Genomic DNA, 17,911 nt, shown 5'->3' with positions numbered 1-17,911 from the left:
CTCCAAGATTCTTCACATTTTATTTGCGCATTTTTCAATATTTTTATCTGTTTACTGTGTTTTGTGTCACAGAATCAAGTGATGCCTTCAGATTCCATAGTGTAGTGTGACCTTCTCAGAAAGGGGGTATAGCTCAGTGGTAGAGCATTTGACTGCAGATCAAGAGGTCTCCGGTTCAAATCCGGATGCCCCCTTCTTCAAATGAAATAGATATTGCTGTGGAAAATAATCAGTGGCAAATGAGTAATTTGCCTTGATGGTATTATATATTTATGATATATCTGTTATAAATAATAATGCACTACAAAACTTACCCTGAGCACCCAAAAAGTTAATTCTGTTCATCTGACATGACTGAAACTAGCCCACAGAATGATCAAGAAACTGACCTCACAGCTAGTTTCAGTCATTGTGCAAAGGTACTGTTTGTAAGGTTGGGGACACCTGCAGTCAGCTGAGACAGAAGAAAACGCTACGTCCAGATGAACAGAATCAACATTTGGGATTTACTTACCCAAATGTTGGTGTTAAGTACTTATTTACTTAACACCTCCAAATTTAAAATTATGTTCTTTAAAGCTTGAATTTGACTTGATTTGATACATGGAGTTTTGTCCTTCTTACCACTGACGTTAAAAGTATTTTTAGATTAATTTCAGAAATATGTACCTTGAGGAGCTTCAAATAGTATGAAACCCATGCCATTTACTACTTACCTATAGACCCAGACTGTTATTAGTCAAATAAATCCCTTGGATTTTACTTTCTTTTCACTTGAGCCTCAGTTTCAAGATTACAGTGGTAAAGCTCAGTGGTAGTGTTCAACTGTAGTTCTCTTGAGAATCTGTGTTAATGATGCAGAGCTGCTTGCTGTAGGGGGTATAGCTCAGTGGTGGAGCATTTGATTGCAGCTCAAGAGGTCGCTGGTTCAAATCCAGGTGTCCCCTTTTTTGTATCAGGTTTGTACTACGGGAACTCTTTAGCTTAAACTATATATCTATCGATTTATCTATATAGTTCCTGTAGTACAAACCTGATACTGTCGAGTTTGATTGTTTGTTAAACACTGATACATGGCACATATACATGGCCAATAAACGCTATTCTGATATAAAAGAAGGGGGCATCTGGATTTGAACCGGAGACCTCTTGATCTGCAGTCAAATGCTCTACCACTGAGCTATACCCCCTGAAATCCCTGTTAAGCACTCCTATTGTAGAGAGTCATTGAGAGGCACACACTATAGCTCACTGCAGATCAAGAGTTCAAATCTGGTTCAAATCCAGACCCCCTCCTTTAGAAGACTGCCTAGATGACAAAATCACACTCTGCAGATTCATTAATCTAATAGCATTGAGGTCTCTCTATAAAAGAGTAAAAGTAAATCCTTCCTGCCAGTCAACCTGTAAAAACATCTCTGAAAGGCAGATAAAATTCTTAATGTCAGCTGTTGTCCAACAATGTTCCAGTGTGCTAACACTGGCCAAAGAAGCAGGATATGCTGAGGCTTTATTTTGACAATAAGGATATGATGATATGTAAGCAGGTGATCTGCTCCTCTCACACTTTTTAGCATTTATTTTTTGTTCTAAATTCTGACCTGTGCTTGCTTTTGTTTTGCGTACATTTCAGCATAAAAAAGACAGTAAAGGAAATTCAAGCAGTTAAAACCCAATATATAAAACCCATTCCATTAACTTTATTTGTATGACCGCAGATTGTTTTCACACTAATAAATTACTCAGCTTTTATCTGCTTTTCATTTGAGCTTGAGTGTTGAGATGAAATATCAGAATGCATTAGAAAACAAGCCCAGAGAACCACAACTGAAAGATGAGACCTCAAGTTCCGCACTGTGTGCAGTCATACACAGGGGGGATAGCTCAGTGGAAGAGCACTGCAGATTAGATTGTCTCCGGTTCAAATCCAGATGCCTTGTTGTCTGTGTTACTGTTTAACAAACAATCAGAATCGACGGTATCAGGTTTGTACTACGGGAACTCTTTAGCTTAAACTATATATCTATATCTATCTATCTATTTATCTATATAGTTCCTGTAGTACAAACCTGATACTGTCGAGTTTGATTGTTTGTTAAACACTGATACATGTCGCATATACATGGCCAATAAACGCAATTCTGATATAAAAAAAAAGGGGGCATCCGGACTTGAACCGGAGACCTCTTGATCTGCAGTCAAATGCTCTACCACTGAGCTATACCCCCTGGAGGCCCTGTCAACCACTGCTATTGTAGAGAGTCATTAAGAGGCACACACTATAGAGTTCAAATCTGGTTCAAATCCAGACCCCCTCCTTTAGAAGACTGCCAGATGACAAAATCACACTCTGCCGATTCATTAATCTAATAGCATTGAGGTCTCTCTATAAAAGAGTAAAAGTAAATCCTTCCTGCCAGTCAACCTGTAAAAACATCTCTGAAAGGCAGATAAAATTCTTAATGTCAGCTGTTGTCCAATAATGTGCCAGTGTGCTAACACTGGCCAAAGAAGGAGGACATGCAGAGGCTTTATTGTCATCAGCGTAACTTTGTGCTGAACATTGGGGGGGTCAAGTTCTCTGTCTAAATAAATAAAATCAACAGCCTATTTATCCAGGATAATTTATAATTTTATTGGGGGGGTTATATTGGTTGGGTCTGATTACTTGCGGGGGGAGTCATAACCCCTCTGGAAATTACGCCCCTGTTTATTGTGACAATAAGGATATGATGATATGTAAGCAGGTGATCTGCTCCTCTCACACTTTTTAGCATTTATTTTTTGTTCTAAATTCTGACCTGTGCTTGCTTTTGTTTTGCGTACATTTCAGCATCAAAAAGACAGTAAAAGTATTAAAGCGAGTGCAGAGGAAATTCAAGCAGTTAAAACCCAATATATAAAACCCATTCCATTAACGTTTATTATGTTTTCACACTAATAAATTGCTCAGGTTTTACCTGCTTTTCACTTGAGCTTGAGTGTTGAGATGAAATATCAGAATGCATTAGAAAACAAGCCCAGAGAACCACAACTGAAAGATGAGACCTCAAGTTCCACACTGTGTGCAGTCATACACAGGGGGGATAGCTCAGTGGAAGAGCACTGCAGATTAGATTGTCTCCGGTTGAAATCCAGATGCCTCGTTGTATGTGTTACTGTTTAACAAACAATCAGAATCGACAGTATAAGGTTTGTACTACAGGAGTACGTTAGATTGAATAAACTGAATAGGGGGTATAGCTCAGGGGTAGAGCATTTGACTGCAGATCAAGAGGTCTCTGGTTCAAGTCCGGATACCCCCTGTGTTAAATGCATGCATGCTGCAGTCTATTTACTACTCTGTTTATTTGGAGGCTGTTAGGCATTTACCATCTGACAGCAAAACCTGTACAGAGTGAGTGAACTGATGAAGTAGCACTGGTGGCTCAGAAAGTCTTGTACAGAAAGAAAACTCCAGGAAACTAAGATGCATTTAAAATTCTAAAATGTATGCCCTCGTCAACATTTTCAAAAGCTCTTCAGTACTCTGGAATGGAGTTGTTGTTGGGTCGATTCTAGCCGCGGGCCTTATGATTGACACCCCTCTTACAGAGCGTTAATGTGGTTATATTCATGATGATATGAGAGAAACAGTATTAACACACCCAAACTGCTCCCGGTGTACCACAGGTACATAAGTGAGAGGATGTTTATGACAGTGAAAGTATGTCTGTTTGTGTGTAGGCCAATTTCCCATGATTGAGCTCCTCTTAGTATCAATGAAGTCTACATAAATGGCAAGATCCCCAGATATACTAATGTAAATGTTTTACTCTCACCAGCCTGGATATCGAGATTAAATTCCAGTGCGCATGACTTAACTTATTAGACTGCTCGTCGGAACTTTTAAAGCTTCTGTCATCTCAGTCCCATTCAACTGATTACCGAACAAGCGTCTCTTTGTGCCGAAAGCTGCATCAGCGTGAGTGTGAGGGGGTGGGGTTGGAGGTGGTGATGCTGCTGGTGCAGCTGGTGCTGCTGAAGGACGCGGCTTGCGGTGGAGCTGTCTGGGATGTGTTGACACGCATTTCTGCTCCCATCTCCTTGATTAACCCGGCAGCCTGGATGGTTTCGAGCCGCAGAGGAGAGGAAGAGGAATGAGCGCGGACAGAGCAGCGGCATCCTTATCATGCAGCCGCAGAAAATCACCACCCGTCCATTTTACGCGATTATATGAGCCGATGAGCGCCACTTTATGTGTGCTTTTCAGACGGGCGGCAGCGCTGTGCAGACCCGGGAATAACAACGCAGGCCAACACCTCGCTGCAGCTACATACAAGGAATGAAAACGATCCCAAGATGGTCCGCATCGCCAAGGCCCTGGGTTTGGTTATTCTGTGCGTCGCCGTGCTCATTTTATCCCTCATCAGCTACGTGTCTCTGAGAAAAGACAGCCTCTTCTCCTCCTCTAAATACTACATGGGAGGCCCGAGGATTATGTTTCATGCAGGCTTTCGGTGAGTGAGAATTTTTTTCATCACAATGAGGATGGATGATCAGATGCAGAATTGGGTTGATGTAAACAGTGTGGCCTTGACTCCAGACTTCATACTTTACCTTCTATATACTTGCTGTCTAGGTTCAAACTTTAAGTGGAGCCTCAGCTCCCAATCATAATGCCATTCATGCAGTACCTTGCAACTAATGTTAATTAATTAATGGAGTATGCTGTTTCCAAATGTAATCAATCCTTTTCACATTTGCAAACCTCAATTTAATTGAATAAACATTACAACGTTACTTTCAAAAGCAACCCAATTAATTGGATGACCTATTATACTGTCTAAGTAGTGTCTAAGAATGAATAATTTAGAGTGATTGATCAGAGATTTCAATCTAATCCACCCGTTTTTAAGGCGGACTCTTTAGTTATCAAACCCAGGCAAAGACTCAGTCTGTCATGGTCCCGACACTTCTGACCCCGTGTTTTGAGTTTTGTGAGTTTTGACATTCTATATTAAGTTCATTTATATTCTTAAGATCCCTAGGTTGTCTGTTCAGTATAGTTGATTAGATTTCCCCTTATGTGTTTGCCCTTTGTCTCCCTTTGTGTGTTTGTGTTTATTTAATTGTGAATTATTGTGCCCCTTTTCCCTTGTGTTTTATTCCATCATGTTTATCGTGTTTCCCCAGCCCGTTATGTCTGTGCTCTCCCCGTGCTCTCTCTCCCCCCTCCTGTCTGCGTCTCTGTGTCCTTTCGGTGTTACGTTTAAGGTCCGCGTCTTGGGTCAGTATTGTCAGTTCCGTGTCCTCCCTGTCTTGTTATGTGTAATTGTCATCAGCTGTGCTCCCCGTGTGTTCCCACGTCCCTCATTACCTTCTGTGTATTTATGTCAGAATCTCCCTCTGTTCCGTGTCGCGCCGTCCCTCATGCTGTGTGATCCCTTGTGTGCCTCTCTGTGAAGTTTAGTTTATATTTTCCCAGTCTAGTTTAGTTTTGCATCTTTCCCTTGAGCCAGTAAATAAAGCTGTATTTTGAGTTCATCCCCGTGTGTTGCGAGTCCTGCATTTTGGGTCCAATCTCCTGCCTGCACACAGAGATTCATGACACAGTCAATAACGGAGTGGAAGAATCATTTGTGGGAAAGATGATAAGATGAGAAACATGCACAACATTATTTCAGTTCACCAAATCATCAAGCACTTAAAGTATCAATATTCAGTACAGACACTAGAAAATCACACGAAACAAACTGATAATATAGTTGTTTCATATAAAAGTTTCCTAATTCATATAATACAAACTCTCCCTTTATTATGCAGACTCAGCACAGAGCATCATCTACCCCAATTTCAAGAGTGGAGAACAGATTTGTAGTCCGTCACATCAATGTAGTGGCAGCCATCCTGTTCGAGCCACGTTTAGAGTAAATGCTTTAAAATTTCAATTCAATTCAATTCAATTCAATTCAATTTTATTTATATAGCGCCAAATCACAACAAAAGTCGCCTCAAGGCGCTTTATATTGTACAGTAGATAGCACAATAATAAATACAGAGAAAACCCAACAATCATATGACCCCTATGAGCAAGCACTTTGGCGACAGTGGGAAGGAAAAACTCCCTTTAACAGGAAGAAACCTCCAGCAGAACCAGGCTCAGGGAGGGGCGGGGCCATCTGCTGCGACCGGTTGGGGTGAAAGAAGGAAAACAGGATGAAAGACATGCTGTGGAAGAGAGACAGAGATTAATAACAGATATGATTCGATGCAGAGAGGTCTATTAGCACATAGTGAGTGAGAAAGGTGACTGGAAGGGAAAAACTCAATGCATCATGGGAATCCCCGGCAGCCTCACGTCTATTGCAGCATAACTAAGGGAGGACTCAGGGTCACCTGGTCCAGCCCTAACTATATGCTTTAGCAAAAAGGAAAGTTTTAAGCCTAATCTTGAAAGTAGAGATAGTGTCTGTCTCCCGAATCCAAACTGGAAGCTGGTTCCACAGAAGAGGGGCCTGAAAACTGAAGGCTCTGCCTCCCATTCTACTTTTAAATACTCTAGGAACAACAAGTAGGCCTGCAGTGCAAGAGCGAAGTGCTCTAATAGGGTGATATGGTACTACAAGGTCATTAAGATAAGATGGGGCCTGATTATTTAAGACCTTGTATGTGAGGAGCAGGATTTTGAATTCAATTCTGGATTTAACAGGAAGCCAATGAAGGAAGCCAAAACAGGAGAAATATGCTCTCTTTTCTAGTCCCTGTCAGTACCCTTGCTGCAGCATTTTGGATTAGCTGAAGGCTTTTCAGCGAGTTTTTAGGACATCCTGATAATAAAGAATTACAGTAGTCCAGCCTGGAAGTAATAAATGCATGAACTAGTTTTTCAGCATCACTCTGAGACAGGATATTTCTAATTTTAGAGATGTTGCGCAAATGGAAGAAAGCAGTCTTACATATTTGTTTAATATGTGCGTTGAAGGACATGTCCTGGTCAAAAATGACTCAAGGTTCCTCACAGCATTACTGGAGGCCAAGGTAATGCCATCCGAGTAAGAATCTGCTTAGATACCATATTTCTAAGATTTTCAGGGCCGAGTACAATAACCTCAGTTTTATCTGAATTAAGAAGCAGAAAGTTAGCGGCCATCCAGGTCTTTATGTCTTTAAGACATTCCTGCAGTTTAACTAATTGGTCTGTGATACCTGGCTTCATGGATAGATAGAGCTGCGTGTCATCTGCATAGCAGTGAAAATGTATGCTATGTCTTCTAATGATGCTGCCTAAGGGAAGCATGTATAATGTAAATAGAATTGGTCCTAGCACTGAACCCTGTGGAACTCCATAATTGACCTTAGTGTGTGAAGAGGACTCTCCATTTACATGTACAAATTGGAGTCTATTAGATAGATATGATACAAACCACTGCAGTGCAGTACCTGTAATACCTACAGCATGTTCTAATCGCTCTAATAGGATATTATGATCAACAGTATCAAACGCAGCACTGAGGTCTAGCAGGACAAGCACAGAGATGAGTCCACTGTCAGAGGCCATAAGAAGATCATTTGTAACCTTCACTAAAGCTGTTTCTGTGCTGTGCTGAGCTCTGAAACCTGACTGAAACTCTTCAAATAAGCCATTCCTCTGCAGATGATCAGTTAGCTGTTTGACAACTACTCTTTCAAGGATTTTTGATATGAAAGGAAGGTTGGAGATTGGCCTATAATTAGCTAAGACAGCTGGGTCTAGAGATGGCTTTTTAAGTAAAGGTTTAACTACAGCCACCTTGAAGGCCTGTGGTACATAGCCGATTATTAGAGATAGGTTGATCATATTTAAGATTGAAGCATTAATTAATGGCAGGACTTCTTTGAGCAGTTTTGTAGGAATGGGGTCTAAAAAGACACGTTGATGGTTTGGAGGAATTAATTATTGAAGTTAACTCAGAAAGATCAATTGGAGAAAAAGAGTCTAACTTAACATTGATGGTACTAAAAGTAGCTGTAGATAATGTTACATCTGTGGGATGATTATTGGTAATTTTTTCTCTAATGATAAAAATTTTATTTGTGAAGAAGTTCATTAAGTCATTACTAGTTAACATTAAAGGGATTGTTGGCTCAGTAGAGCTCTGACTTTTTGTCAGCCTGGCAACAGTGCTGAAGAGAAACCTGGGGTTGTTCTTATTTTCTTCAATCAGTGACGAATAGTAAGATGTTCTGGCTTTATGGAGGGCTTTCTTATAAAGCAGCAAACTATTTCTCCAGGCTAAATGATGATCCTCTAAATTTGTGACACGCCATTTCCTCTCCAGCTTACGAGTTATCTGCTTTAGGCTACGTGTTTGAGAATTATACCACGGAGTCAGGGACTTTGGATTTGAGGCCTTAGTTTTCACAGGAGCTACAGTATCCAGAGTCGTATGCGTAGTGAGGAGGTAAAATTATTAACAAGATAATCGACCTCTGTTGGAGTAGCGTTCAGATAGCTGCTCTGCTCTATGTTGGTACAGGGCATTGAAGATGATAACAGTGGGTGGATTATATTCTTAAACTTAGTTACAGCACTTTCGGAAAGACATCTACTTTGATAAAGTCTACTCTCCACTGCTGTGTAATCAATTATTGTAAATGTAAATGTTATCAGGAAATGATCAGACAGCAGAGGGTTTTCAGGAAACACTGTTAAATGTTCAGTTTCTATGCCATATGTTAAAACAAGATCTAGAGTATGATTAAAGTGGTGGGTGGGTTCTTTTACATTTTGAGAGAAGCCAATTGAGTCTAATAACAGATTAAATGCGATGTTGAGGCTGTCATTCTTAGTATCTACATGGATGTTAAAATCACCCAAAATAATTATTTTATCTGAGCTGAGCACTAAATCAGATAAAAAGTCTGAGAAATCAGAGAGAAACTCTGTGTAAGGCCCAGGTGGACGATAGATGATAACAAGTAAGACTGGTTTCTGAGTTTTACAGCTGGGGTGGACGAGGCTAAGCATCAGGCTTTCAAATGAATTAAAAGTCTGTCTTGGTCTTTCGTTAATTAATAGGCTGGTGTGAAAAATTGCTGCCACACCGCCCCTCGGCCTGTGCTTCGAGATTTCTGGTAGTTAGAATGACTCGGGGTGTTGATTCATTTAAACTAACATACTCATCCTGCTGCAACCAGGTTTCTGTAAGGCAGAGTAAATCGATTTGTTGATCAATTATTAAGTCATGTACTAACAGAGACTTGGAGGAGAGAGACCTAATATTTAATAATCCACATTTCACTGTTTTACTCTTTGGTTCAGATGTGGATACTGTATTGTTCTTTCTTTGTGATTTTTTATGTTTAAGTTGTTTATTGCTGGTTTTTGGTTTGTTTTTTGTCTTTTTGGGAGCTGACACAGTCTCAATGGAGATGGGTTACCATTCATATCAATATGCTCTGTTTAGAATGCCCACTGGCCTTTTTTAAGTGTGCTACTGGAAAGCACAACAGCCTCCATGAAATACATGAAAAACTGCTTTATGAAAAATAACTTTTGTTTTTCCAGCTACCTTGAGTATTTGCTCCCTCCTTTTTCCTTTTCTTGTACGATCTCTCTGTCCTCCCCCTCGCTCTCCATCCTCCTCACTTAACTAGAAACTGGAAAATGACAAAAATATAAGATTATAATAATTATTATAAGAGCAAGTGGGGGATTCACAGTGGACAAAAAGACAACACACTGCTTAGTTATGTGAATGTGGGTAAAACAGAAGCTACAGCTTTATAATTTTTGGTGAATTTAAATGTTACGGTGAATGAAAGACAAACTGATCCATATCAGTTTATAGCAATATTCAAACTGAATACAGGCTGCTGCAGGACATAGACAGGTAAGATCCTTTTGACTTGCAGTCACCTGGATCTGGAGCTGTGCTGTAAGCAAACACTAAAGCCCAATTTAATCAGAATAGGAATCGAAATTTTTAACTAAAATAATAATGCACATCAGTTTTATAAGTCATGGCAATGTTTTGTTGTATTTCAGTTAAAGTGTGTTTTAATTCTGCATCACTGATTTGTGTCATGAAATTGTCTCTTCGTGTTCTTTCTGCTGCAGCAACAAAAGTCTTATTATTCTTGACAAGCCACGAGCCACGCCTGTGTGTGAGCGCTCTGTAGCATCATGACATCAACAACACTGGACATAAAACCTGTTTTCATTCTTTCCTGTACTGTTGTCAATAGAAAAGTTAAGAAAATTAAACATAAGAAGATAATTCCAGAAAATAATAATAAAATATGCTACAATTAATACTATTAACAGTTTTTAGGGGCTCTCTACAAAAACCAAACAAACAAAAAAAAAAACCCAGACCACTAAGGGGTCTAAACTCATTTATGCATCCTTTAAATCAAACAGTGAGCTGTCCAAGGTGCTGGGCCTGTTGACCATATACTACGTATACAGAAAGATAACTCAAGGTAACTTACATGAAGGGTATGGAAATGTATTTAGTGTGATTTCCACGTGTACAGCCTAATGCCAAGACATAAAACGGCATCTTTACTGTAAACCAGGGGTGTTAAACATGTGACCCAGGGGCCAGTAGACCAAAGGACTTGCTGGATTTGCAAAGTATAAAAACTGTAGCAAAGAATTTAGTAACTAAGCTTTTTTTTAAAAAACAAAAACAAAAAACAAACAAACCATAATCCAGTTCTTTTCCTTTTGACAAGGTCCTGGTGTTACATAAGAGCAAAACATTAGTAAGTGTTCTTTTGGATTTAGGCATGCTGATGTTATTTAGGACAGCGACTTTCAGCTGTGATCTGGAAAAAATAGTGCACATGTAATGGTAGTGGAAAGACTGAGCCACACTAAAAAAAAAAGCTTTAGACATGTCAGGCTGCTCATCATCTGTTGATATTAAGCTCAATGTATTTAATACTTTAATATTAATGCATCAATGCAGTTCTGAATGAATGGCTTAAGTAGGTTGAGAGTACTTCTTTCATCACAACTATATCGTGTGTAACTGTATGTAAACTAACAAAAAAATGCTCTTCCTACCACAGCTAAAACATACACTTTGGCAGCTCCAAAGTTGTTGTCTTCAGTAAAGTATGAATAAGACCCTATAGTTATAAACATCTAAATCCTTTATTAATAGAAAACTAGTTCCCAAGTCTTAACATGAATCCAGGTTTTAACTAGAAAAATATCTAAATATTTTCATTTTTTCCACTCTCCTCGTTAAAGAGAAAAAAACAAACAAACAGTTGAATCATTTGAACATTTTTAGCTGTAATTATTCTAAACATGAAAGTCTTTTGAGAGGCTAATATGAAAAGCAGACTGACCAAAGTGTGCCAGGAGCAGATCTGATTGGATCTTTCTAAACAGCAGGCAGTATAGCTGCTGCTGTTATAGCATGATGACTCAGCTTCCAATGTTTTGTGGACATTAATTTCAGGTCTCAGTTCGCCATGAATTTCCTGGACCCCTCCTTCATCCCCTTAACTAATGCCCTAAACGAAGAGCTCCAAGGAAAACCGTCCAAATGGAAGTTCAACAAGACAGCTTTTTATCAGCAGAGGTAAAAGATTTGACTCCTAAATGAATTCTCCTTTTCTTCTTTGTGAAACTTGAGTATTTTCTGATCTGGTCTAGAAATCAGACAGCATAAAACATCCTTCCTCTTCATTTTGTCTTCTGTTTGCCAACATTCAAAACCAAAAAGTAAATTGTTTGTGTGTTTAATTTTGTATATTTATTATGTGTCAATGTTTCTATAGACTTATGATTAAATGATCACCAGCGGAAAAAAGGGAAATACACCAGTAAACATAAAAAAGAGCCTATAAATATATGTGCCTGTAGCATGTGCTGTAAATAAAAAACGGACGTAGCTGCTGTAATTGGTTTTGGACTTTTTTTAACATCTTTTTTTTCAGGAAAGATATCTTCAACTACATCGACATTCCCAACAACTTTTCCCTTACGAAGAACAGCGTGCGCGTTGGCCAGCTGATGCACTTTGACTACTCCAGCCACAAGTATGTTTTCTCCATCAGTAACAACTTCAAATCCCTGCTTCCTGACACCTCTCCCATCCTCAATAAGCACTACAGCATGTGTGCTGTGGTGGGAAACAGCGGCATTCTCACCGGCAGCCACTGTGGCCCTGAAATTGACCAAGCTGATTTTGTCTTCCGCTGCAACTTTGCCCCCACCGACATCTACTCCAAGGACGTAGGCAAGAAGACCAACTTGACCACCTTTAACCCCAGCATCCTAGAGAGGTATTACAATAACCTGCTGACCATTCAAGACAGAAATAATTTCTTCCTCAACCTAAAGAAACTGGAGGGAGCCATCCTGTGGATCCCTGCCTTCTTCCTTCATACCTCAGCTACAGTAACTCGGACCTTGGTGGATTTCTTTGTGGAACACAAGGGACAGCTGAAGATTGAGCTGGCCTGGCCAGGAAATATCATGCACGACGTGAACAAGTAAGATCTGATTCATAATTTGCTGTTTTCTTCGCCTGGTAACTGTTGAGCTTTGCAGGGATGGAGGATTTTTTAGGCAAACCTGGAAACCAGTGTGATTTTTCCATAGACTTTTTAATTATCACAGAAAATGAAACATTTCTGCAGAAAATAATTTTTTATTATGCTTAATAATCTTCAGAATTCACAATTTACTGCAACCTTTATAAAGACTATCATGCTACTGTACAGCACTACTGTTCTGTAAGTCTATAAACAAATGACAGTAGACTACAGACCTATCATAGGTCTGTAGTTTTACATTTTATACTATGGTACACAACGTTCAAATAGCTAAAGCTTCTGTTAACCAAAAACCTTATTTCCTTATTTCAAACATGCAATCACACATCCATTGAAAAATCCCAGGTCAACCAGTCATGCAAAATCCTCAATCAGTTCCGGGTTCCTGCAGCTCTTTATATTCACATTCCTTGTCACCCAGTTTCTGCTCTCCACCTGTTGCTCAGAGAAATGTTTATCGGTTAGGTGTAGAAATGCTTTCTAACTTTATTGACAAAATAAAACAGGCTGCTTTTATTGGCAGCCAAAAAAGCCTAAAAACAACTTAAATCCAAGAAGAAACATCTCAAAATGAGAAAATAACATAAATCCCAAACACAGAAATCTAGTAGAGAAAACAGAGGGTTCGCAAAAACTATAATCTTACTAACACCAAAAGGAAAGACAGCAACTAAATACACACTAGGAGGGAAGGGACACTAACAAAGCTGGGAAAAGAACAGAGGAAGGCAGTAAAAAACACACTCACACAGACAACCACCTGAGGATATGACCTTCAAAATAAAACAAGAAATAAGTGAAGGAGGGACCAGGACAAAACTCACGCAGACAGAGAAGTGCACACAGGAACACAGGATGCACATGCAAAAGGAAAAAACAGGATAACAATAACTGGAATGCCAATGACGTAATAGCTCATATGACTCATGATCCATCACAATTGACAGGTTATTGTAATATGTGAAGTACAGAACCTATAAGTTTGGTTGTTATTGTTTGGCTGTGTCACACAAACTGTATTACACTAAAATGTGACCAATACTCTGAGAGCAAGTACGGTAAGTGATTCTTTGAAAATGCAAAAATGCCCATTTTCACGTGACGTTGAGCACATTTAAGGAGACCCATTCGTCAATCATTGTGCAATCTCAAAAAAACCTGCGTGGTAATCTTGGAGGAGTAATAATTATTATGAACTATGAATGGACAGATGGAAAGACACCTGGCCGTGGTCCTTTGGCCAGATGAGCTAAAAATCCAAGAATTATTGGATGTCGTGTTAATATGCAACAAGAAAAACTGAACCACAGGCAGTACAAAGACCAATTTAATCCACTGCTAATATGAAAGCATTGATATGACAACACTGACTGATGTAAATGTGGGAATACTGTGCGAGTATTTCTGAAACCCTGGTGTCACCAACATGGTAGTTTTATTTAAAGTGTGGCAAACACTAAAACCATGACCACACAGTTAGGCCTATAATTAGTTGGTGAATGACTGGTTTAGTTACATCAATACTTTTGTTAAACCGTTTGATTTAAAACTGAAAATCTGCACCTCCATCACATCTTGACTATTTGATTTAAAATTGTGGTGGTGAACAGACACAAAATCACAAAAATTGTATCACCGTCCAAACATGTATGTGCATACATGTACGTTACATGATAAAATCTTGAACAGACAACATAAAGTTACAGTCAATATGTGATCTATTTGTTTTCTTCTCAGATACTGGAAGACTAAAAACCTCTCTCCCAAGCGTCTCAGCACTGGGATCCTCATGTACACGCTGGCCTCAGCCATATGCGACGAGATCCACCTCTACGGCTTCTGGCCCTTTGGCTGGGACCCCAACACGGGCAAGGATCTGCCGTACCACTACTACGACAAGAAAGGGACCAAATTCACCACTAAGTGGCAGGAAACCCACCAGCTGCCCAGCGAGTTCAAGCTGCTCTACAAGCTGCACAGGGAAGGCGTGATCAAACTCAGCTTGACGCACTGCTCTTAGACATTCGACGAGTCCGGGATGGTTTAAGACGTGACTCCAGAGACCATTACTGACATACATTAGCTCAGTTCAAACTTCTGTTGTGACACATGATAAGCATGATAAGTGTTTAGGCAGTTTATGGTCATCCCGCAAACACACACTTGTGTCACGTTGTAATTTTACATGAAGATGTCAGGCTCACTCGAGCTGCAGATCCCAGCGTTGTTATTCATTCAACATGTTGTGTTCAGCACCACAGTTAGGGGCTTTCATGCAGCTCAGTTGCTTCCATTATTCTCCTTTGCATGACTGCTGGCTAAATAGTTTGAGCCAAACAGACGTCTATTTTAACTGGAGTCCATGGGGGATTCAGCTGTGGGAACACAGTAAATTTCCACTTCTGCTTGAAACAGATTGATTAATCACCTTTACAACAGTATACCAATTCTGTACACTGAAATCACTGCCTAATCTCAGGGAAGGAGTTAGATCAGTGTTTTTTGTAATCAGATTCAATGCCTCCAGAGAGGTGCGGTTCCTGTTTTCAGGCCTTTTCCCCCACGAGGTGTCAGACAATCTGCACTGCTCTAGAAGATGGTATTTGTTTACAAGATTGTACTCTATATAAATATATGTGTGTCTTTTATTCTCTGTAGACAGCCTGACTGTCCACTTCAAAAATTTTTGGAATAATAATCAACATTCCAACAATAAGCCATAAATTCATGGAGAGATGATAGTTTTGTGATCATTAGATCAGAACTGCAGAACGTGTTACCGGCCTTCATTATGTAGGTGTTGAGAAAATGAGACATTTCCAAAATCTACCAACAAGACTATGAGGATCATTTTCCATCAGTAACAATGAAAATACATGTACATGTAATGTAAACTTACTTGATTTAGGATCAAATTTAGCCAAGTAATTTTTGATAAGAGATCATCATGTTTTGTTATCATCATGTATAAAAGAACCGATGTTTACAACTAAAATATTATCAAAATATATGACAGACTGGAGCAACAGCTCCATCTTTTTGTAAATCCATGATTAAATCCCAAATTTCTCATTCGTGGGATAATAAAGGTTTATTCTATTGTATTACCAAGTTTGAATATCGTACCTAAGCTAGGTTTAAACTTAGCTTACTAAATTGGGACCTCAGGAAGCCACTGGTCAAACCCAAGACATAGTAATCCCTGACCTAACCACTCTAAAACTGTAAATCTTTCACACATAGTTTAAAAATATTTTGACCCGTGCAGATACAAGATGCTATTTTGTGAGTTTTAAAAGATCTGCTAACCAAAATTTATTATCCGTCAGAAGAGCCAAGCTATTTATTTCTCCCATGTTAGCACTCTTAATCAAACCTAAGTTATTAGCTAAAAATATTTATTTCACAGTTAAAGGCACCAGTGTTGCCAGATTGGGTTTCCACACAGTTTTAAGCTTAATCTTGATGGTTAAAATTATGTTGGACAGGTGAACAAAATTTAGGCTGTTTTGGGATCCTTTGTGATGATTTAAAAAATATGCATTTTAAATTATAGTTCACAATAAAACCCAAGAGTGTATTTATTTTACCTCATCAGAAATTGTCATGGCGGACAGTCCGCGAAATACTAAGACTTTCTGTTCCAGTTCCTGCTATGTTATGTCAGATATCAGTGAGAAGATGCTGCCACAGTGGGTTAAATGTATACATATATAAACTACAGAAAGGAGTGGGAGAGTGAGGTGAAGCATCTAAATCAAAGCTTATATGAAAAATAGTCAGTCATGCTGTTTTTAAATAAACAGTCTGAAATATTTAAAAGTATAAATGTACCTACTATATAAGTGGGTAGAGTGCGCTGAATCGACTATGGTTATGTGCAAAATGGAGCACAGATGTGCATGTATTGTTACTTTGGTTGGTTTTAAGTGATACGTGATATTGTTTGTGGTCCTGAAGTTGACAACAAGTGTTTGCCTGCAAACTGACAGGAAGAATAGTAAAAGAGGCTTCTTCTTCTCTCCCTCACACTCTCTTGCTTGCGTTTGTGTGTTGATATAAGGATTTCTTTTGGGAGCCATTGGGCACCAGTGTGCATTCCTCTTGAATGTGGTGCAGTGCAGTGGTGGATTGCTACTTACTCCCAGAGTATTGGTGAGATTTTAGTGAAACAAGATTAATTAGCCCTGTTCAGGAGCCTTGCTGACTTCTCAGTGGATAAATGAGTACTTGGTAAATACTTCAGAGGGTTACCTACACCAGCGGTTCCCAACCCCCAGGCCACAGACCGGTCTGCAAGTCGTTTGGTACCGGGCCGCGAGAGTTGAGGCTCGAGTGTGATTTATGGAATTTATGGTTTTCAGGGTTTTTATTGGTTTTATCGTTAACTCGGTTTCCCTGGGTCTTTTCCCGTGTGTTATGAATAAATCTTCTTTTCTTTTGGTACCAGTACTGGTTTTATTTTGTTGTATTTATCCGCGACACCTGAAAGGCCGGTCCGTGAAAATATTGTCGGACATAAACCAGTCCATGGCGCAAAAAAGGTTGGGTGACCGCTGACCTACACAACCAAATGCCTGAAGTGTTCACTAGCAGCCAGCCAACTGCTACAAAAGAATGCTCAGTGAGGAAGTTGTATGTCTACCTTAGCTGTACCAAGAATTGAACTCTTGAGATTAAGAATCTCTTTTGCGAGGGTGTCCTAGGCCAACATAGAAAGCATTGACCTAGCAACCCTGTGGAAATATGTGAAAATGTTGGTTGTTTCCAAACAGAAAAACCCCAAATCATCATTAGTAAAGACTTTATTATTGAGCTGTAACATATCTTCTAAATCTGAAAGGTTTTGTGGTTAGCAAACTGTTAGTTTGGTTAGCTTAGAGTTGTGCATAGTTGATTGTGCTAGCCTACTTAATGCTGTTTAGTGGAATGTAGTTTTGCTTTTACATGATATAATTTCAGATCTTGTAAGTTTATGTTTACACATTCAGATTGTTTCTTTTTCTCCTGTCTAACTGGAAACATTAGGGAGCTAATGTTAGCTAGCTAGTTACATGAGAGAGTCTAAGTGGGTTATGATATTTATTATTTACTAACAACATATTTATGCAATATGCTTCAATAAATATGCTTAAATTCTCACTTAGTAAACACAAGCTTGGTTTAAACATACAAACAAATGTCAAAAAACATTTTTGACCAGGGGCTACCAGACTCGGACCACCTTGTGATGTAAATCATGGCTCAAGTGTGGCTTAAAACATCAGGAAATAGAACTTTTAAAAATAATAACCAATCTTGAGGTTTCCCACTATGTCCAAAATACCCGCCGACGATTGAACGTCACTATTTATTAGACAGCTTTTGTTGA

The 17,911-nt window shown here is 39.2% G+C and overlaps 1 protein-coding gene and 5 non-coding genes across 6 annotated transcripts; 4 read left to right on the top strand and 2 right to left on the bottom strand.

Annotated features, from left to right (window-relative positions):
• The first annotated feature begins 122 nt into the window (after window positions 1-122).
• trnac-gca lies at window positions 123-194 on the top strand. Its single transcript has one exon. It is a non-coding gene; the product is annotated as a tRNA-Cys (tRNA).
• A 681-nt stretch (window positions 195-875) lies between these two features.
• trnac-gca lies at window positions 876-947 on the top strand. Its single transcript has one exon. It is a non-coding gene; the product is annotated as a tRNA-Cys (tRNA).
• A 171-nt stretch (window positions 948-1,118) lies between these two features.
• Window positions 1,119-1,190, bottom strand: trnac-gca. Its single transcript has one exon. It is a non-coding gene; the product is annotated as a tRNA-Cys (tRNA).
• Window positions 1,191-2,156: 966 nt separating this feature from the next.
• Window positions 2,157-2,228, bottom strand: trnac-gca. Its single transcript has one exon. It is a non-coding gene; the product is annotated as a tRNA-Cys (tRNA).
• Window positions 2,229-3,233: 1,005 nt separating this feature from the next.
• trnac-gca lies at window positions 3,234-3,305 on the top strand. The gene has a single exon. It is a non-coding gene; the product is annotated as a tRNA-Cys (tRNA).
• A 739-nt stretch (window positions 3,306-4,044) lies between these two features.
• LOC116325655 (sia-alpha-2,3-Gal-beta-1,4-GlcNAc-R:alpha 2,8-sialyltransferase-like) lies at window positions 4,045-16,964 on the top strand. The gene is made up of 4 exons (XM_031746616.2): window positions 4,045-4,499; window positions 11,439-11,561; window positions 11,920-12,477; window positions 14,278-16,964. Exons 1-4 carry the CDS (start codon window positions 4,342-4,344, stop codon window positions 14,558-14,560), a joined length of 1,122 nt encoding a protein of 373 aa, XP_031602476.1. The 5' UTR covers window positions 4,045-4,341; the 3' UTR covers window positions 14,561-16,964.
• Window positions 16,965-17,911: the final 947 nt, after the last annotated feature.

Source organism: Oreochromis aureus, linkage group 12 (assembly GCF_013358895.1).
Source record: "Oreochromis aureus strain Israel breed Guangdong linkage group 12, ZZ_aureus, whole genome shotgun sequence".
NCBI lineage: Eukaryota > Metazoa > Chordata > Actinopteri > Cichliformes > Cichlidae > Oreochromis > Oreochromis aureus.
The sequence above is the reverse complement of the archived record's forward strand: the minus strand, read 5'-3'. Positions and strand labels throughout refer to the sequence as shown.